Source organism: Odontesthes bonariensis, chromosome 19, assembly GCF_027942865.1.
Source record: "Odontesthes bonariensis isolate fOdoBon6 chromosome 19, fOdoBon6.hap1, whole genome shotgun sequence".
In the NCBI taxonomy this organism is placed as follows: Eukaryota; Metazoa; Chordata; class Actinopteri; order Atheriniformes; family Atherinopsidae; genus Odontesthes; species Odontesthes bonariensis.
Window position 1 is genome coordinate 16987572 of NC_134524.1, and position 23034 is coordinate 17010605.

At 42.7% G+C, this 23034-nt stretch overlaps 1 protein-coding gene across 1 annotated transcript in view; it reads right to left on the reverse strand.

The window, feature by feature from the left end:
- Positions 1 to 23034, reverse strand: part of efnb3b (ephrin-B3b) — a 79214-nt gene that overhangs the window by 35996 nt on the left and 20184 nt on the right. The window contains exon 2 of the mRNA XM_075450608.1: positions 6470 to 6759. Within this exon, the coding sequence (XP_075306723.1) occupies positions 6470 to 6759 (290 nt within the window). The remainder of the gene's footprint in view (positions 1 to 6469; positions 6760 to 23034) is intronic.

Sequence of the window (23034 nt, forward strand, 5' to 3'; positions counted from 1 at the left end):
AGAGCTGATCTGGTGTGCGCTGTGTGATTTGCACGTTTTCAAAAAGCACCGGTACAAGCAGTTATGGCACAGTATTGACATCACAGTCTGCTTACAGTAGCGAGGATAATTACTGCATCGGTGCTTAGAGCCACAGGATGGGTCACTGAAGGGTCAAAGGTTCAGGTTCCTTTAGTCTGTCACCTGTCAGGTAAGAAAGAACTTGATATCCTCCCTGATCCCTTTGTGTGGTCATCTTGTTTCTTGCACCTCCCCTCTGCCTCCTTCCAGCAGCTCTTTTCTCTCCCCTCCTCTCCCCTGTGTCTGTGCTTGCTTTAGAGCCTGGCAGGAGGCTCAAATCAGAGGGCTTAAACTTGATCAAATATTCAGCAGATCTAGATTTCCCAGAGTCCCTCAATCCTCCATTTCCTCCACTCAGCTGCTTTCAATCCTTCCATTCTTTCTTTGAATCTTACGCTCCTCTTACTGCAGTCCCAAGCAAGTTGAATGAACACTTGCAGAGCCACGCTTGTATGCACATGGGGAATCATAAAGTAATGTAGAGTGGCAACGAGGTGCAGCTCATTTAGACTGCAGTGCAGTGTTTCCTGTCCCTCACTGTTTCTTTCTCTCCCCTGTCGATTTCACTCCCTGTTTCGCTGTCATTACCCATCGTTCCCTCACTTTTCATCTGTCTCACTCCGCAACTCTCGCTCCCTCCTCTTTTCTGTCGTCCCTTCCTCTCCCCCAAAAGGATTTTGTGTCATTTATAACAGCTTAACCCTGATAAATAAACCAGCGAGTACCTCTGCATTATTGAGCAATTGAACATTGCTGTCTACACGCACTGTCTGCCCCTCACTATCCAGCAATTAGACCACACTCATATACCCCCACCCGGTCCCAAGTTGCTTGCAAATGCACCAAACAAAACTTTTCATCTCTGGCTGAAAGGGTTAAACAGCTATAACATATAACGTGTCAGACAGAGGAGCAATAGACAGAGTGACAGAGGGTGTGAACACAACACAAGAAAATCCAGAGAGAGAGAAAATAAAATCAGCATAAAAGAGAGTGAGATGCGTTGGCATGCAAATAACGACCACAGAAACGTACCCGTGCACCAACAAACATTCCAACAAAAGTCACAAACTCCCCCAAAGACCTACGCATACGCACAAGTACACATATTTCCTGGTTTGCAGGCTCCAGTCAGCTCCTCTATTATTCATATTAGCGGGGTGGGGTTGTTTATCTCTGCCATTGTGTGACTGCAAGCACCAGAGCTGTGGAAAGCCCAGAGGGCCCTGCTCCGTGCACACACCACGGGGAGTCATGGCATCTTTGTATCTGTCCTGCTCATCCATACATGCACCTGCTGGCTGCATAGTTAAACACAAGACATACCTGAATACCTGCCCCAAATATGCACGCACACACACACACACACACACACACACACACTCAAACCCACACTGCCATCTGTCACAGTACCCAACAACAACAAGGATGCAGTCCCACAACGACTGACCCAATCACCAGGACGGATCTGACCAAACTTTGTGAGCATGTGAACATATGTGCGAGTCTTTTTGAGGGAGTCAGTGTGGGATTTTGAGGTTTTTGTGTGTTTACAACCACAGGCCGGCTTGTAAGCCGATGAGTGCGTTTCTCCCTGTGTGTGAGCACATATATTTATGAGAAAGCCTGAGTGTACGGTGATGTGAGCATGCATATGTTAGTGTGAGCACCAAAGAAGATTACTGACAGCTGAGTGTGTGTGTGTGTGAAAGAGAGAGTGATCACTCACTTTTGAGGTCAGATGCATGTTGACTGGGAGCCGACAATAATTCACTGGAAGTTGGTGTGTGCTCCTACATGTATGTGTGTGACGGCAGCAGCAGTGATTGAAAGTGACCGCGCCATTTCAGTGTCACCCTGCAGATGACACGCAGTGGCTGTGCAGCAACAGCCAAGCACTCAACGACCACGCCCCACCCTCTGCCTGTTGTCATCCTCTATCACTTTATTTTTTTCCTTTCCCTCTTACTTTGATCCTTTCATCCTTAAACGTGTACTCTGTACTCAGACTTCTCGTCCCTCCTTCCCTTCCTTGATACGAGTGAGCCTGTCTCCATCTTACCAGTCGTTGCTTTCATCACTCAGTCTCCAAAGCTAACTGCATTGGTTTGACTGCTAGAACAACTGACATAGCAGAATTAAAAAGAACAAGTTTAAATGCGCCCGAGTAACACTTCTGACTTTCTGGTTTGAAAAGCACCGATTCTAATCATTTTTATTTTTTGTCTAAAAAACATAGTGCTTCCTTTTTGACATATATTTCACATGGACTGCACACTGTCACTGAAAATTAATCTCCGAAAAGCTCCACGCTTCAGGATACGTTCAACAATATGAAAAAAAAAAAAAAAAAAAAAAAAACTCTGGATAATCCACAACATGAGATGTCATCAGGTTTACCAGGGGCAACTGCTTCAGTTCACAGTGAGGTCAGTGGACAAACCAAAGTAACACGGTCCTGGAGATGTTGTTTTTCCATTTTCAGAGAAAATGGAAGAGGAAACTTATCACCTTTAAATAGTCAACATGTCCATTCCACGATAAGATGAGGGCCAGTCCATTCTCACAGGAAAATGTTTGTTCACAAATCTAAAGTGTAGAATTAACAGAATAAAGATGTTGTGAGAGGTAAATATTTTTTTCTGCCTTTTCTTTTGTTTAAGGCGGCGTTCAGGTCGCATTATATCAGCATGTAAACCTGCATGTAAACCTGCATGCATTTATATGCAATTAAAACCATGTGGCCTATTTTTTATTCTTCCCAATATCGGGTCAGGTGGGACTGAACTTGATTCTGTGGTGTGACAGTTAACAGAGTAATGCTATCGCCCACCCCTTATAAGCATTTCTGAACATCCAACAGCTGTGAAATATCACTTTTGCGACAGTTCAAAAATATAAGTATGTTAAAATTTGGAAAGTGACAGTTGAAAAAAATCATTTTACGATTTTAAAAAGGCATGGTTGTCCATGATTGTCCGCCTTTATTGTTAAACTGGGTGAACTGATCCTTTAAAATCATGCAGATGCAACATCAAGACCGTCCTCTAATAGTGCGTGTGCTCGCTTTGTGTGCGTGTAACACACAATAAAAGTATGTGTTACACAAGACCGCCTGTTCTCAAAGGATTATTTAAAAGAAGAGAAAGGCATGATCTGCGGTTTGGGTTGATGTGCTGTGTGTGTGTGTGTGTGTGTGTGTGTGTGTGTGTGTGTGTGTGTGTGTGAGATTGTTTGTGTGGCAGGATTTGAGTGGTGAAAGAAATGAGGGTGGAGAAGCTGAGGGAGCGACTGAGACAAAATAAAGGGTGAGAGACGGAGGGAGAGAGTGACGCAGAAATGGGTTTACATAAACTCTGACCTCACGTTAAGAATGAAAACATCAATCAATAAGTATGACAAATCAATTTCCCCACCTTGCTCTACTCTCCCCAGGATGCGGAAGTAAAGAATCACATTTTATGAGATACAAGTAATGTGATTACAAAGCAGTGGCATCTGTGAAGCATTAAAGGCTATAAAAACCACATAAAGTTTAGATTATTGTTTAGACTGCTGGAAACATCTTCTTAAATCCCATTGTTTTCTCTTTAAACAACCATGGACGCGATCTGAAATTAACGCAATCATGATTTTGTGTGTTTACTATGATACAGGAAACTGTTCACCCGGTGGGATTTAAGCAAGTTACAGGTAATCAGTAATGGGTTTAACTTTGAAATGAACCTCCACCGACCTGCTTCCTCCTGCTGCTCTACCAGACAGGCACTCCACACTACCACTCATACATTTTTTATGCTTGCCCACTCTGCAGTGTGCAAATGAAATTACAGTATGCTGTAGTTCTTAATTAAAATTAGATTACCCTCAGGCTTCTGCACACACTGGTGCCTTTACGTTCATGCACAAATTGACTAGCCATAGGTCATTGCATGTTCTGTGTGTGTAATAACCACTGACATGGCCAGTTAGCACACACAAGTCACAGCAGATATATGCTCTAAATCACCAGTAGGATCAACTTTTATTAATTATCTCAAATTCTCATTAACTCACAGAAAGTTCTGGCAAGACACTCAATACACTTCTTCATTCCTGACAGACATCAAAGGCATGTTGCACACTATACACACACACAATCTGTGTGTTGATGTCATCAATAACTTATCAGTACCAAATGCTCTCACGGATCAGCAACTCCCCAGTCCCCTCACCTCTCCCAATCTCCCTCTTAAAACGTGTGAGTACACCTCTTTTTTTGTGTGCGAGCGCTTGTGACCTTGCGCTGCTGCCAAGTGTCAATTGATTGGGCCGGAGCTGTCAATCGATCAGTCTGGTCTGTGTGTGGCGATAAAGGTGTTTCTGTCTCGGGACTCCTGATTGTTAGGTGAGAGTGCAGAAGAGAGATGAACAAGAGCGGCCATGTGGGAAACGCGTGACCCTGCAGTTTGTGTTTCGGCTTTCTGCACAATAAGCGGCCAATTGGGTGTGTTCGGCACGTGGTCACAGTCCGCTGAATTGTGTAGGACGAGATCTGAACAGTGGACAGTTTTAACAGATGAGATGTGCAGAAAGTAAAAAGGAAAAACAAAGCTGACCTGTTTCCTAAAACCACAGATCTCTGATGATAGTGCGTAACTAAACAGCTTAGAACCTGTTAGTCTGACACATAACAGCAAACTCAATTTCTGATTGTAACACAAACCCAACGTTTACATCATTTACTAAGACAAAGACCTTATTCAATATATTTCTCACCAAAATATCTATTGCTCATGTCATGGATGAGAACCAAAAACACTGGAGCTACAACTTCATCCAAGTGAGATATATTGTGAAATTTTACACGGTAATGAGCGAGTATTGGATTTTAAAAGACGCAGTATATAATGGTGTGCCATGGGATTTTAAATCAGGAGCGCAGTTAAATTTAGCTATGTGAGACTCTGTTTTATGTACCTTGTAAGTATCCGCTTCATGCGGCATATTTGATGGCTGTTTTGGTTCTGCTGTTATACATCTTTGAGCCACTGATTCAAAAATCTTTAGATATTTGCCAGTATCAATTTTCATCCATGCTTGGCAGCATATGAATAAAAGACAGGCAATAGTGGCTTTATTTACCGTATCATGTCACCTACTCATGTCCAATGTAAAAGAAATATTGGCATGCTAATATTCATGCAAGACAAAGGGCAAGTCTGCCCAGTGTTTCACCTTCACAAACAAGCCGGGTGCAAGTGTCGATAGTTAAAAACGGAGTGCACCAAAAACCAGGGAACAAATATAGAACACAAAGAGGCACGAGGGACAAGACAGACTTCAGAAAATATTATATTCTCTTTGTTTCCTTCTCTCTCTCTCTCTGTCCTATCTTCTTCCTCCTACTGGCTCCACTGTGTCTATCGTTTCCGTTCCCGTGCGCCCCCCGCCCCCCCCCCCCCCCCCCTTCAACAGCAGACGAAAAGAATCGAAGAGCGCATTTGCACACCTGAGTGAGTAGAGCTCGCAGGTGCGTGGGTGGAGAGCTGTGGGAATCAAACGGCGTCTCTCTCTTTGTCTATCCTGCTCAATCTCTCGCTCCTGAGGTGTTTTTACAGTGCCGGGGTTTGTGTTGGAAACTTGTGGGCGGCTGGAGAGCGTGCATGCATGCACGTGTTCTGTGTGTGTAGCATGCGTTGCTCGAGTTGTGAGTGTTAAACGCTCTTGGCTCTTTGTCTGCGTTTAAAAACAACCTACAGGTTTCGGCTGACGCGACCTTTACTTTACAGATTGTTCCGTCCGATACAAACGCTTGGCCTGGCTTACCTTGATGACCTCACCAGGTCTTCGCACAGCCTAACTCTAAACAAACCTTTTGAATACACCAAAACAAGCCGCGCTTCACCGTTTGCGGTCACTGCAAAGCTGGCAGTAACAACAAACAGACCTGAGGCCTGCACAGCAGCCACACAGGACAAAGAAAATGACAACGATACATTCTTAAAGGCGACGGGGTGGCACATGTGTTATTTCTCAGTGAACACAATTCATACATAAGTGGCAACGTCAAGAGTCACTACATGATTAAAAGGATGAAGGCTAAAATTTGCCAGATTGGGACATTCAAAGTAGATGATTTCTTTAGGAAAAATAACCTAAAATCTCCTGAATTCTACACGCTCATCTGGCCATTTTTTTGCAGTGTATCCATCTGCGGACTGGATCACGCACAATTTTCAAACCTCATTACTCTAAACACACCCGCCCAATCAGCATCATCATCACTGAAATAAACAAACACTCAAGCACAATCAGAAATCAACCATATAATCATAACAACCACCCCCACCCATCACTACACACTCACCCACAAAAACACATACAGTCTTCCCCACCTCCTAAAGTTCGCTCTGCTTCCTCAACTCACCGATGATGTAGTAGTCGTGCATGCTCTTGAACTCGTGGCCCCAGAGGTTGGGCGAGAACTCCTGGAACTTGATGGTGAAACGACGCTCTCGCGTGGGCTCGTCACAGGTGAGCACGATGTTGGGCGGTCCGGTCACCTCGCAGCGGTCCGCCTGCTCCCGCGACGACACAAGGTAAAGTTTGTAGAACTCGTACTCTGGAGCGGACCTGGCGCTGTCCTGCTGAGGGCAGATGAGGTCCAGCCGGTCTCCAATCTGAGGGTACAGAACGTAGCCCTTCTCGTCCCTGAACCTGGATGGAGGGCAGACGTAAGAGCGAGAAAATAGGAAATAAGACATTAGTCGGGGGGGATTGAGAAAGGTGGGAAGCATTGATTAAAGTCTTTATAAGCCACCTGTCCTTGCTCCTGAATGAGCAACAGATGGGTCCTTTGGCTCCCTCGTTTCTCCAACTTTCTTATTTTTCTCCCTCATGTGCAGTCAAAAGCAAAAATATTATTCATATAGGGAAAATACTCACCATGAAAGCCAAAAAGGAGTCAAGCATTTTTCTCTTTAGAAACAGCCTTGAGTACAGAGATGTTACAAAATCACAGTTATTTATTCCTTTATTTATTTATTTGTTTCTTTTATTTTCTAGAACTGCTTTTGTGTCAAATCAAAAAGTAAGTGAAAATGATCCATAGTGCGCCTAAAACTATTTTCATCATGCAGTCCCTTGTCATATGTAAAGTTGACCTTTTTAGCACCTTCATTTAATAGGGAGTGTATTTTTATAGGCTATATGGGGCAATGGGCACATGAGGATTGTCATTTACAAGGTATTTTTCACAAACTTGACAAAATATAACATTCCAAAAGTTTCAAGTGTCCATAAGCGTGTGATAACATTATGCATATATGGTTCCATTTAAACTCTGTATATCATAATTAGGATCGGGGAGGGGGGGCTACCTATTTTGCCCACACACAATCTAAACCACACAAATTTAAAGCATTTACATTTGTCAAATATTTTTCCTTGTAAAGAACATCGTCTCTCTGAGCTCTTTTTTTTCAAAGCATTTATATTTGGAAGTGAGAACTGAGACGTGTCTATGGAGACCAAGATAGGAAGACAACTATCCCAGCAGAGCCCGCAGAACAAAGCACAACACTGCCAATGCCAAATCATAGGTATGCTCTGTTAATTAATTTGGTAATTATCTGTCTTGGTTTCAGTCTGTCATCCACTTTGGTATGAAGTAAGTGTAGTTTGTTTGGTGCTTTGACACCTGTCATCTACAGCAAGACATGATTTCAGTTTCACAATTCTAGGCAATAATACTGTTTATTATGATTACTACAATATTTCTGAGGATTATAGTAAACATCTTTGATCTTACATGACATTCTTTTTGTTTTTTTGAGGACTTTAGCATGAAAACTAAATATAATCTATAGACATGCCAAGCTCGTGGCTCACTGCAACTGTACGTCTTCCAGAGGTCTTCCCAGAGCCGAGAGCATGAAGCACAGCAGTCAGAAAGGCAAACGTTCAACAACTGACTCAGACGCTTGTCATCCCCATCAAAGCACAAGGTCATCTCTTGCTGATAAGGCCAAATATTATGAGTTATAAACTGAACTCCTGAGGCCTTTGATTATTCTAATGCACCATCCTACTATGCTTAGTGAACAGGGGGGAAAGGGCACAAAATATATGTACTCCCATTGTCTTATTATCTCAGTTTAAACAAATGTTATATTTACAAGATGGGGGAATTTGTTTTTAACATTAAAGGTTCAAATGGAGATGGGGTTTTGCTCAAGTTTTTCAACTGTTCTCACTGAATTCTCACTGAATCTTGAGTGACACTTTGATGTGGAAGTGGGAGGAAGTCAAGGAGCCCAATTTCCTGTTAACTCTGCCTCAAATGCTGTTTCGGGTTTTCAGCAAATCTGCACAAACACTCAGGAGTCACTGCCCTAAAACCTGCTTAATTATTCTCTCTGTTCTGCTGTCAGATAACAATTTGAGTATTAAAAATAAACAATACAGGAATCACAAAGCAGACAAAAAACAATGCAGAATCTTATATAACTGCACTGTCAAAAAGCCTCATCACACTAGCATCCTATAAGCATGCGTGTTACAGTTCCATTTGTTAAGTTCACTTTTGTGAGATTTATAACAATTTCCTGATCACTATAATTTAAGCTTGCATCGCTTTTTTTTCCTGGTTCTTTTTCTTTTCTATTATTCTGTAATACTTTAATGGTCCCAACTGTTTACTTTGAGGAGCTTAACTTCTTTATTTGACAGAGTGTATTTCAATCAGCGTCATTAGCCATAAATAGTTGCAAGGCCCATTTTGGTTTTAAGCCAAATGAAAGGTATAACCTGTTAACTTGCTGAAATATATTTTTTCAGAAATTAAGCAAAAAATGTGATGGTTAGAGAGATAAATTATACTAAACTAAAACTAATTGTCCTATAAAAGGCAGCAGAAAAAGACATAATTTATTGCAATTACTATCAAAATTGTCATCTAAAATGATCATCACAGACTTACTTTAAACAAAACAGTCTAAACAAGAGGTCACAAAGGTTTTTTTTCATAACCTCTTTTGGAAATTTTTAACAATATTAGGAAGCGCTGAAAATAAGACAATTTGATTTTTGGTATTAAATTAGCTAGAAAAGCAAGAACTTCTTCACATGCAGTACGTCTCTAATTAGTTTCAGCTGTACAGACTGCAGGGGTAATCCAGTAATCTAATTCTACTCTTCCATAAGAGCATCTTGTGTGATTTTAAAGAAAAGCATTTTCAAGTGCAGCTTCAGAAACCAGATATATTGGCTTTTTGTGCCTTGTATGAGTTAAGGATCAAGAATAATAAATTCTACATTTTTAATTAAGAAACCTGATAGAGTTATTTTTAGACTCCCCATGCTTGGCTTTAAACCACTTACAAAAACACTGAAAAATCGAATGACTTATCTGACTTGTCTCAGGTTTATTACAGCTGATTAGTACTGACTAAACGTATATGTTCAAAAAGTTATATAAATACTTATTATTAGCAGAGAAACTTAACTATTGGTCAAAACAAAACTTAAGGCTACATCTTGTAGCAAACAGACCCTTGAGTCTGCTGAATGTGTACTAAGTAGACAATGCTAATATGCTAATGCTTATCTTGCCACAGTAATATTTTACCATCATCACTATCTTTAGGATTTAGCATGTTAACATTAGTTGGCTCTTTAAAAAGTGTACTGTTGGAAATTATAGTAATAATCTCAGAACATTACCATCACACTCACACGCCAAACATTTAACCATAAACTTAGCTACCATGATTTTTTTATAACGTTTTTTTAACCGTTAGTGTGTTCAGCCTTTAGCTAGGGCCATCTTGTTTTTTTGGAGACAAAGGTGATTATATTTAGACACGAAGGTGGGGGTGGAGTGGAATTTGACTCATGTTAAATAAAGGCCACCTTTTTTTGAGGCCAAATATATTTAAAAAGCACCACCTGCACTGATGAAATGGAGGGAATCTAGCTATAAACATTGTGACGATTTGTGGATCAAATGAATTGGCCAAAGAAGGTGAAACTTTTTGAATGACTGCCTGCTCCTACAAACCCTACACTTCATTGATTTCCCTTCTCAGGTGGCTATGTTCAGCAAAATTTTGATGGTTAATATTTGCTCATTTTACCTTTTGTCGCCGAATTGTCTATAAGCAACAAAACAAGGTAGAATTTTTTTTTCGACACATTCTCTACCACATTCGCAACATCTACTTATTAGCACTGTGAGCTAACAGCCTGCCACTTGCTATAAAATGACTAAGCTTTATCAGTTGGTATGTTTAGCTGGCAGCGTACGCTGAAGTAAAACTTGAGAATGCAGACTGAATGGCGGTGGAGCTCAGACAGGCTCAGAGGCCTGCTGGGAAGCCACTGTTCCACTTCTTATTACCCAGGTCACTTGGGGTTATCAGGCCATACTTAGACTGGAGAGGCAGGTGCTCAGCTTCACTCAACACTTATAAACACACACATATCTCCCCTTCCTGTTGGCTTCAGAATGGCATTCGTACCATTTATAGAGTATGAAATGTAAACATGGTGGTTGTTCCTGAGGCTTCTGCAGCAAAGCCAAAACAGAAAATTCCGTTTAACACACACACACACACACACACACAGACACAGGCCCAAACAAATGCCCTTGTGCTGAACACAAAAACGTTTGCCCAAGCACATCCACCCACATCTAGACGCACAAGTTGAGCTTTCCCCAAACATGAACAACAAAATCAACTGACACACACACGTTTAATAAAAACAAGCACCTTTTTCTTCCTGCATGACGCATTGTGTGAGGTTTATCTGATGGTATCCTGAGTCACAGGTGAATTGTATTGCAGAATAGCAGAGCAAAAGAAAAAAACCCACACAGGAGATGAGTTCAGAGCTAAAATGCCACTGGGCAGGTGTAGCTCTTGAAAATGAAAGAAGTGGAAAAATATTGAGCAGGCAAGTTATGCAGCAGCAACAAAATAAATAATTTTTTAAAAAAGAGGAACAAAATGGAGATACTCAGTTTTCTGTTAGGTTCCATGTTCAGAGTGTTAGGTTTGCTGAGTTCACCCAGGTTAACCTACCTGTATGTGAATGAATGATACCGCCTGTGTGCACTGTAAACAGGATGGGGTTTTGAGACCTTGTCCCAATCTACCGTGAGGCCTTCAGTGTCAACAAGCCTGGATTGCATTAAAAACATCCAGTGTAGTTATATGAAATCACTTCATTGTCTTTTTTTTTGTTGTTGTTTTTTTTTAAGTGGATGCTTTAAATCCACATTAAAGTCCAGTCGGAAGACACAGGTTAGTTTCTGAGCCTTGTGAACATGAGATGCAGCAGTCCCATAAAACTTACTTCCAATAAAGAAGCACAGACCAGAGGAGGACGAGTCAGAGCAGAGAGGAAAAAGTGAAGCGAGGTGAACCTATAAACGGCTTTATAGAGTTCCTCTACGACCACATCTAAATAAATCATCCCATTCAAAAACAGCCCTGAGCAATATTACATTTTCTCTTTACTCTTTTCTTTTTAGGCTCATTTCGCTCTGAAAGTGTCTCTCTGTGTCTATAGTTTTTTTTTTTTTTTTAATCCTCCGCTCCCTCTCATCTCTCATGCAGTCCACTCTGCCTTGCTCTGTGCCTCCCCTTCCCTTTTTCTCAGCCATTAACAATAGAGCCATTCATGTGGCCACACTTTGAAACATGGCGTGGGAGGTCGGAGGGGGCCAGAGGTGACACCGGAGGGGGGGGAGAAAGGGGAGGTGGAGGAGAAGTAGATGGAGGGAGGTGGCGGGGGTGAGCTTTCAAATCTTTTCTTCTCTGAGCTCTTTTATGAGGGCAGAAACATCATTTTCTCAACCCGAGTGTCGCCCGCCGCGACCCCTGAGCTGAGCTGAGATGACTCAAGTGTCAGTCTTCCTGACCCCCCTCCTCCACCTTCTTACACCTTCTGCTCATCATCCTCCATTACTCTCCATCTACTCTTGCAACTTGGAAAACAAGGAGACTGTTTTATGTCACCTGGATTTTAAAGTGAATAAACAGCAATTCTGCAACAGTATCTTCACCACCGTGCATGCATTTTTCTCTGCTCTTGTCCATCTGCATGTTGTCTACCTACTCTGGGCAGCATATCGGACAGCTTCAACATTTCCAGGATTCCACAGCAGCAACCTGAGCCATGTCCAGACCAAAGCTGGGCCCACAGGTGCAGGCAGGCGGAGGGGAGACAAGGGACAGGGTGTGTGCAAATGTGCGTCTGTGTGAACATGAGAGTTTGACGGAAAGGCGGGGTGTTTGAAGGGCAGGCGAGTGAGTCTGTGAGAGAGAAAAAAAAATCTGAGAAGATACAAAGACGGAGAAAAAAAATGCAAGAGGGAGAAGACAAACAAATGAAAAAAAGCAAGATACTGGGTGGATTGCAAGTGCAATTAGCTTCACTCGAAACTCTCCAAAACTTTGACCTCCACCATCCTGTGAAGGGGTTTGCCATTAAACTAACCACAACCTGGCGTGAGTAGGAAGCCAAGTAGAGACAGCAAACGAGCAATCTATTAGAGGGTAAAAAACGATGGCAGTATTCGCTTCTGCGGCCGGGAAGATTTATGGCGGGCATTGTGCATAAAGCTGTCTGCACAAATCTCACGTTATACACAGCAAAATCACTCACACTGGGACCCCGAGTGAACTCTCCCTCCCCCTTTTTTTAATGTACACACGCTGTCAAAATGCGCGGCGGGGGAGCACGCGCTCTAAAGAGCGGCTAACCGATCGGCCACGGGAGGAATACATGCTCTGCAAGACATGCGTGCATGTTTGCAGACCCGCTGAGCTGCAACACCTGCAGGCCATCTAGTAGCTGTCTAAAGTAAATCCGCTGGGTCTCATTTGCTGGAGTGCTGCTCTCCAAAGAACGACACAAAGAGCAAACACACACACACAGTGTCAGCGGAAAATGTCCATTTTGAAATTGTCATTTGAGCTCACATGGAATAATTGATGACACAAATTAGACTTTCAACCAGTCCTCCAGTACAATTAGTTTCCTTCTGATGAACTTTGATGAACGTCCAATCAGACATGTGTAAGAATGACAAATAGCTCCTCAGGTATGAATACAATGATTGAAAAGATTTGGAAAAGTTAAATTATCTCACTCAACTGACATATGCTTTTAGCCACTTTAAGAAAAATATTATTTCAAGCCTCAGTGCTGGATTAAATCACTTGCCACGATGGAGCGGGGACTATCATTTTCCACTATTCTGGTGGAGCAATCAGTAGTTCTATATGCCGCACAGCTCAGAAACATCAACAATATATAATGTAAAACACATGGTCGAATATATTTATATATAAAACACTAATTCACCAAATGCTCAATACGTCTTTGAAACAAGTTTTGTAAGAACAGCAGCTCCATCATGCTGACCCATCATGCTCCGCACATCTCACTTACATCTTTTGCCTGCTGCTCCACCTGATTGGTTTACAATAAAAGATTCAGGAGCTTTTGAATTTTACTCATGTTGAGCTCTTTTATCCTGACCTCATCTTTGATCACTTCTGTGAGTGAAAGGAGTGTTTCTGTGTATGTAGAAGCTGTCTGAAACCCATTTCGCAGGCTGAACTTGAGGCCTTGCATCAAAGAATGCTGATATCATCTGCAGGTGCAAGAGTGCGTGGGGTCATCCTGTGACATATTTTACAGATTTAATACTGTATTCCCATTTCAATTCAAAGCGAGGACAGCTGTAGTTTCTCAAGGAAGAGTTAAATGTCTAATTCCTGCACATTATTTGTAATCTTAAAACTGTTGTAGGATTACTATTATCATTTGGTTATTCAAAATTCGGCATCATTTGATAGGATCCTTTGATTGGAGACACTGTGGCTTCTGCTTCCATAAGTGCACAGGCCTGTCAGACGGTTTTAAAATATCCATAATCATTATTACTGTCTTCATTAAAGAACCATATACCCTGGAGAGGAGCTGCAGAAAGTGGTCTTTGACTGTGTGTATAGAGCTGCAGAGAGATGGAGACACATTTGTATGAGATGGAGGGAGACAGAGAGGAGTTGGGAAGAGACAGAGCGGGAGGAAGAAAGAGCTATAATGTAAATTGATGAGAGTTTGAGTCTCTCTAGAAGTTATGGCCCAGATACCTCTGAACATTTCTATTATGGATGAAATGTTGGAAGGAATATGAGTTCAACGAGGACCGTTATAGAAAGAATGAAAAATATTCCCATTACAATGCATTCCATTTTTATTTTTCACATGTAGTTGCCGTGATTCCAACAACAATCTTTTGTATCTGCACATACAAAAGATTGATGCTGGAATCACGGCAAAAGTGGGACATCTAGGAATTAAAGACCTAGATAATGAGCTGGAAGAGCCCAAAACAAAGCTCAAAGGAGAGTTAATATTGGATTTATAACATGCAGACAGACAAGCCTGGCCTTCCTCCCAATGTGTCACATAACCCTTGAGTCACCCTTTTAGCCATGTGTAGGGTTCATGCTCTGAAAAAGTGTATTCAAAACCCAATCATTTTTCCAAGCCAATTTTGGTGCCTAAATGTGCCTGATGAGGGAGAAGCAGAAGAAATAACAGTGTCAGACAGACCTCACAAGGGACATGAACCAGTCTCAAAGGCGATTTGCGGGCACGATTTACAGCTACTGAACATGTAGGAAAATAAAAAGGGGTTAAATGGATGTTTGAGGGAGAAATAGAAAATGGAAAGTGATAGATAAGATATAAGCAGCGGTGTGAACAAGAAGACAGGAGCACAAGGTTGATGTAAAGTCAGTGAGCATTGAAAAGCCCCCAGGAATGTTTCTGGTGAGAAACGACAACGACCTTAATGGTTTCCATATGGTGAGAGAGGGAGAGAGCGATGACAGAAAAAGAGGAGGTAAAGAGAGGAAAAAAAAAAAAAAAAGAAGTAAAGCAACGCAGATGGGGCTTGCAGGAGGAGGGAGGGTCAGACAGTGACCGGAGGTGGCAGTCAGATGGAAGGGATGCACAGCCTTGTTTGAATAGTTAGTTGGTATCATGGGACTTTGAAGGTAACTGTGTCCTTGTCACACAAACACACACACACACACACGCAAACACGCATATCCTGCTGTCCAGAGGCGGTCCAGCATGCTGCAGCGTCGATGTCACATCCAGTACATATCACACTCCGGATAACCACAGAGACACGGGATGGAGGCACACTGGATGCCTTGGCATTTGAAAAGAGCACGCACACACACAAATGCAACACACACACCGAGTTCGTCTCTCCAATAAACACACACCATTCATCTCTCCACTCCTGCTGCGTTCAATACATTCCATTCAATACAATGCAGAAGCTGAGCGTATCACATCAACTTGAAACTTGTAGCTGCATCATAAAGAGAAAGTAGAGCTAACTAACCAGCTGTAGAAAGAGACTTCTCCTCTTTGAACATAGCTGAGCAACGCAGCCATATTCAGGTCAACAGAAACTTTTCTCAAGCAAACATCCTCCTCTCTCTTCTTCCTCATCTCTCTCTCATTTGCATCCTTGTTCCTGTTTTTTTTTTCATGTTTCTGCTCCAGCATCTCCAGCTCAGAACTTTTGTTCGCCGCTTCTTTTGACTCCTGCAAACTATAAGTGAGTTCTCGAACATGCTCTATATTCAGTCTCTCGTGTCTTTACAAGCGTCTCCTTGCTCTTTCTCTCATGTCTCTATGTCTCTGTATCTTTCTTCATTACCATTGTACTTTTCGTGCAAAATAACTATATGTCAGCACACTTGTTTGAAGCTTTTCTTAGATATCTGTTGCCTTGTAAGTGCTATAGCAGCACAAAAACTGAATAACAAAAATCATATTTTGTTTATTTTTTATTTCTTTAACAGTGTTGAGTCATCACTAGCTGATCCGGCCACTAGGGCTGACCAGTCAGAGCAAACTTTGCTTTTTGGGGAGGTGGGCCAGCTTCCCATGTGTATGATTTTACAGGAAACATAGGACTTAACAAGCTGCTCTATGGTACATTTAATCTCAGTGGGACTGGATACTATTGAGATTGTGACTGACCTGTGAAAACAATGTATCTCCAAAAATCCGACAGCTTCTAGCTTTATATTAGTGATTCAGGGATAATTTAATAGGTTGTGACAACGTTTAGGAAGTTGGAGGATTTTCTTAATCCACGAGGAAAGGCATAGTTTTCCTCCTTGGGTATTTTTCCAAGGGTGTCAGTTAATGTTGGCTGTATTTTACATGTGTCTGAGAAATTAACTCAGTGACTAACCTGTAACCATAAAGCCAGGGAGACATTTTTTTTTGTCCAAAGCCATTTAAAAAAAAAAAATTGTTTTTAAGAGGAAACCTATCCATCCCTGTGGGTGATCACATGAACATCAATCATACTTTTGACATGTTTTCACTCCTTAACCACCATTCCTTCCTGCTCCTACATCTCTTTCCCCCTCACCTGCCCTCCTCCTTCGCTCCCTCCCTATTTTCAGCATTTGTACTCTGGATGATTTGCAGCAGTCTGGATTGGTTCCATTAAGGTGGTCTTGTGGAGGTGTGTGGTGATCGAGCCCTGTAGGCCCTGACAGGTCTGTGTGTGTTCGCATGTTTCTGTGCAAATGTGTAAGCGTGAGAGAAAGATATTGGGAGGAGCCCCCCCCAAGTCCACAGATAGATACAACTTCATATATGTACCCCTCAACAGAGGCTGAAGGAGACCCTTGAGACACACACACACACACACACACACACACACACACACACACACAGAGGCCCCCTCTAACTCCCAGTGAGCTCTTTAATGTGTTTAAGTATATAGCTTATGATGACATATACACATAACTTTACATCCATGGATAGTGGCAGCTGGTGTTTACGCCTGGTGTGTGAAAGGCCTTCAACTCATTTACTCTGACCACCTCCCTAATTTAATTAGGTCACCCCGGGCTCTAGAGGTATGAAGGTTATAACGCATGCAGTGGCATTCTCATTCCATGTGCTTCACACACACACACACACACAGAAAGAGAAACATCTACTCTTCATCCCACTGGGAGAGAAAGAGTGAGGTGAGACGCTGACCCGCCACAGTGTGGGTCACCTATATTTCCAGAATTCCCCGTTTGTGCGCATGTGTGTGTTCGAGGGTATCCCCATGCGTTCATGCATGTTGGCGCTCTCCCCAGGGTCCACAATCCCCATCTGTGACCTGAGAGGGCCAGTTGTGTGTTTGTGTGGAGTTTCAACTTTGCTCTGCAGAGGCCACAGGGTGAAGGGATTCTGAAACTTTAGCTAAAGGCGACTCAGTTTAAGCTCTGTCAGGCCACGGTGTCAGGAGTGCAGTGTAATCCATAAGGGGACCCTGGGGGCCACCAGGTATGCAGGGCTCTTGGGATGTATCTTTTTTTTTGTTGTCACAAAGCAAGCAAAAGAGCATGGAAGTAATTACTCCATGATTATTTGTGTGTAGACACATTTTTGCTTTGTTTAAACTTTAAAGAATTATGTTGAGGTTATTCAATATGTTTGTTGAATGAAAACAACAAAATTAGGCATTTCTGAAGATTTCTCTTAACTCTTTGAATACTGGTCACAGATGTTCTTCTCTAAAGCAGTCATTCATGGAAAAATATTTTTTAAAGCTAGTTTATTGTAGGGGAACATTCTAAAGAACTTGTCCAAGAATATCTGTGTCTTTGCTGCTTGTATCATGAAAGGGGCCTTGTGTATGTGCAGCAGTGCTTAATCCATCACTGGAAATGGGAGCCTGGCTTCCATTCGGTTTCCCAACATGCTCTGAGCCGCACTATCCTACTCTCAGAATCTCAGCTCCTTTTTCTCCAGTGGATCGCATCTTGAAGCGATTTGGGGCTCAAACCCTCTTGTGCTCCCCCTTTTTTTTTTTGTGCCCTCCTCTTTACTTCTCATAGCCCCCTAACCCACTCAAATGTCTCCTCTCGCTCACGTCTGAAGGATGATTTAAAGGCTTAGGGGAAAGCGCTGGAGCGGCAGTCCTGGCTCGACCCAGGGGTTGTGAAACCCCCGTGGTAAAATCAACAGTTGGCCTGCCACAACAGCAGAAACTCGGATCAGTAAGACAAGAGAAGGACATCTAGTGTCTGGGGCTACCAAACATACAGACACAAGTGTAATAATATGTACACACATAGTGCTGAAGGAGAGAGTGTCATAGCAGCATTTCAATGCTGATAGCTTTGTCACAGTGTGTGTGTGTGTGTGTGTGTGTGTGTGTGTGTGTGTGTGTGTGTGCGTGTGCGTGTGCGTGTGCGTGTGCTTGAGCACGTCCGTGTGCGTACCTCACCACTTCCCTTCCTCTTTATTTCTAAAAGAGAAGCTTTTTAAACAGTCGCCCGGGTATTTTCAAGGGGCCTGTCTAATTCATGCAGGTGAAGTGTTTTAAAGTTCCATTCCCCGTTTACCTGCGGGGCCTGCAAAGCCCACAACAGCGGTGTTGAAATATCACCTCCCCTCCTCCTTTTCTCCTTCACTTTCATTTCAACTTCTATCCTATTTGTCCTTCACTTCTCTCCCGTCGCTCCACACCTGCCTCTTCCCGCTGCACTCCTTTTCTTTATTTCCATCTTTTCCTCATCCCTCCTTTGCTTTCCACCTCTCCTCCTGCTCTCTTTTTACCTCATCCTCACTCTCTCCCTCTCTGCCTCTCACAGTGTTTGAAGCGGAGTGTTTGTCTCTGGGGCTGGATGATTGACAGCTGAGAGAGCGCCAGGCAGCTCTCTGGTGACAGATAAGGACTTTGGCTCTATTACTCACTAGGTCCCACAGACATGCACACACACAAACATCCATGCACATATATAAACTCTCACCCATTCTCCCACGTGCACATGGATTCACTTACTCGTCTGCACACTCACAGAAACGCACACTCTGGGTCCCATGCTGCTCGCGCAGTTCGGCAGCGAGCAAGCAAGCCTATTTGCATTAGGAATCAGTGTGTAAAATAAATAAAGAATCAGATGAATCGAGGAATAAATAGACAGGAGGCACGGCTGGGGATGAGTGTGACTGATTTGCAGTATGTGTGTGTGTGCGCACGCTCTCTTTTTCAACCTCTGGGCTCCCGAGTGGGGAGAGCAGCAGTGCAGCACCCTGCACACCCTGTTGAACACACACAAACACACACAGCCAGATATAAATGAAAGGATTCAACAACGCACAAGTCATTATGGTAATGAAAAATGAAAGGGTCTAAAAATACTTTTTATATTACAGCCTTTGTTTCAGGGAACTCCAGTGAGACCACTCTGCTGACGATGAACAAGAGAACCGTGAGATAAAGAAAGAGAAAGACAAATAGTTTTTGCTGCTTTCTGCTTCTCCGTGAACGTGTCCCTCTATAGACGGCCAAATCTCTGGTTTGCAACACTCAGCTGGCTTCAAAGAGAGAAGTTGGATGGAGTGCAACTGGTTCAATTTGGGTACATGTTTATGTTCTTGGCAAAAACAAAAAAAAAAGCCTTGGTGACTCGCTGATTGACAGCTGAGAGTGAGAGGAAGATTGCAAGGAGGAGATGCAGCCAGTGCATAAACAGGTGCAACATCAAATACAGCGAGGAAAAACAGAAGAAGAGCAGGAAAAGGGAGCAAATTCAGAATTAGAGAAAAACACAGAGCTCTTTACTTACTCTTTTGCAAGAGTGAAAAATAGGATAAAAATTTCGGGATGGAAGAAAGGAAAAGAATTAGATGAGGCAAGCGGAGGGTGACAAAGCGAAGGAGGGATGGGTGAAAGCGTGTGAGGAGCACGCTGAGCTACAGGTGTGAGTGGCAGGAAAGGAAAGGGAGGAAGAGAGGGGAAAAATATGAGTAAGGAATAATGAGGTCGACCCCTGGCAGTGAAGGGTGGCAGGTGAAAGGACGATTAGAGGGAAATTGAATGGGAAAGATGGATGGGTGGTGGGGAGATGAAGGAGGGAAGGGTCGAAGGGAAGGACGCGGTGACATAGCAGAGGAAAGGGAAAAAGACAGAGAGAGTAAAGGCATGACTAAAGAGATGGCAGGCTCAGCGTGAGAGAAAGAGGGAAGAAAGGAGAGGAGGGCAGCCTGGAGCACAGAAGTTTAAAAGTGAGGAGAGAAAGACGAGAAGGAGAGAAGAAGGAGGTGACAGAGATAGACGCTGAGCATGAAAATGGCCTTTGTCATCCCTTCTCAAGCACAGCGCTGGAAGACAAAGGGAGCGTCAGTGCGAGCTGCTTTTTCCAGCATCTCTTAGATGACAATAGCTATTTGTCTCCTCATCACAGAAAGGAGGCAGAGAAGAAAGTAGAGAGCACACTGTTCTTCATGTCTGTTCCTCCTAACTCGCTTCTTATCTCTGTCCTCCTTAGTCTTTTTGTTTCCTAACCTCCTCCTCATCCATCTTCCAAATCTAAAGGCTCTCTTAAACATTGTTTCTCTCCTTCTGCATGATCTCAACAGCCCTTACGCTCTGTAAAAGGTAGCCTAGCAAAGTGTGAGTGGGTGCAGGGAAACACCCTGCCTTCCCCCCTTATTTGAGGTTGGAGGTTAAGGGTCATGCTCGAGTGCTGATGGTGCATCCAGCCAGACAAAGCAGATTAACACACACATACAGAGCAGGCAGTGGTATGTCAACCCTATGAACCCCCCTCTCAGCTTGTTCCAGGGCCTTTTATTTCATTGGGTGAGATGCTATCATATGTTGCCGTTTTCACCAATGGGAGGTCAATGCCCCAATTGTAAGAGCGGTCAGCGGTCAAACCTACTCTTGCAACAGGCGGTGATGTCACCTCGAGTTAGTATTCAAAGCAAACAAATTGCAGATTACCAAAGAGCATCGTTTGGTTTGTTCAGCGCTTTCTCACCCCATCACAGACCAACATGTTTGCCATTTAGTGGATACCTCTGTATGCTAAACCCACGTTTATCATTTTTATCCATGCTTAATGTGCCATTCATCCCACAATTGTCTATTAGAGTGAGCAAGCTTAGCTTCTGAACTCAATAAGAATCTAAAGGATGCAAATGACCTGGCCAAAAGATCACACGGAAATCTTTTTGTGGTAGAATCATGATCCAAAACCTAAATCGCTATTCCATCCACAGATTTAGCTGCTGGATCGCTGGGATTCAAAGCATATCAGTTCAATTGAAGGCAAAGCTAAAAAAAACTCTTCCTGTTTTGGGTCTGATTTCACTCCTAATTCTGGATGTTTCTCTGTTCACCCGTTTCCTGTCACGGCAAGTCATCTGAGCAGGGTTTACATTGATCCGATTTCAATATTTAGTCTGATTCTTTTGTGGAGACAAATTCAAAAGTGGGATTAAGATTGCTTAGTAATTCATTGTAACACTGTAATATGGCTTCTTCAAACTGGGTTCTATACAACATCAAGCAAGTTTCACTGGCGGTGAGGAATCAGTGTTGCGTTGCAGAAATGATATCCAAGTTCATAAATAATAATTATTTTACACTGCTGAGAGATCTGTTAATTATTTTTCTCTTTACCCTTGACCTGAATGGGAATTTAGTTGCCTTTTCTGAAGCTTTTGATCATATAAAAACCCAGCTGTTATGAAAATGCCCACCCATTTCTGGGCTTTCAAAGAATTTTTCATTCATAACGGCTTAAATTTAGTTTATGTGGGGGGGGATTTGTCTTTTCTTTACTGTTTCTGTATGATGATGGGGGGAAAAAAATTGTGCGTTTTTAAATTTTGAACAAAAAAAAAAAAAAAGTTGCTTCTAACTATATTAAAGAACCCCTACTGGCATTGCAGTGAAAGCAAATTCAACATGCTTCTAATAAAAATCTAAGAATTTTGCCTGTGTTGGTTGATTGGCTGCTGCGCTAGAATCAAGAAAAATGCCTTGATTTGAGGTAAATAATTTAAACAGGTTGATTGATGTTGGAAAAAGCTTGAAACTTTGGGGTTGTGCTGAAAAAAACATTTCTACAAAAGTAACAATTTAAGGAACTGTCTGTAGACAGAAGATGACTTGAGGGCTTTTTTGCAGTGCACAAGTGTAAAAAACATTCAGCACAAGAAAAGAATGTACAACAACATCAGATCTGTTTTGACTTCTTTCATTCCACTGTTGATCTGTGTGTGAGGTCGTCCTTCTGATCTGGGCAGCTCTGCTAGTGTGTTTAGAAGTGTTAAATGCCCCCCTGACCTGCTGCAGTCTGTTATTAGACCCTCTGAATGCCAGGCCTGCTAACTCATACTGGCATCAATGCCCACGCCTGGCAACAGTCGCAAATCAGTCTGTTACACAAACACACATGTGCAAACACTTACAGGCAAACATGTTTCACACAGGCACACACACACATCCGCCGGGCACTCAGCAGAGGGTGACTAGCCAGTGATATTCCTCCGTCTTCCGCCTTATCAGTGAGTCGCGTTCCGCCTTAGCCGTGCATACTGTACAGTCATTAATCATGATTCTCATTAATTATCTATGCACCCAACTGGCTAATTAACACATCAGCTCAAGCAGAACTAATGCTGCATGCTAGTTCACCTCCCCCTCACACCAAACACTACCCAACACACACACACACCCTCCAAACCAACTTAAACCCCTGCCTCTATCAAACTTTAGTTTCCGTCGCCTGCAAGGAAGAAAGTGACTTGCGAGAGAAACATTTAAATTGACAACACAGTTCAGAAAAAGGTGATGAGTAAACTGCGAGCTGCAGTCTAAAGAACCGTTCCGCTATCTATTCTCAGTCTGTGTGCGTTTAACGTCTTCTGTTGCAATTTACATCATCGCTGAAACCACATTTGCTCCTGTTGTCATGTCATCTTAGTGGTTTGCTCCAGTCCATTTCCCAGAGTTTATTTCGACAGCGCCTAATGAATGGACACAAATTGTATTTGTCACTGCACACACACGCAAAAAAAAAAAAAAAAAAAAAAGGGATAACGGTTGCGCTAGCTTACAAATGCATGTACATG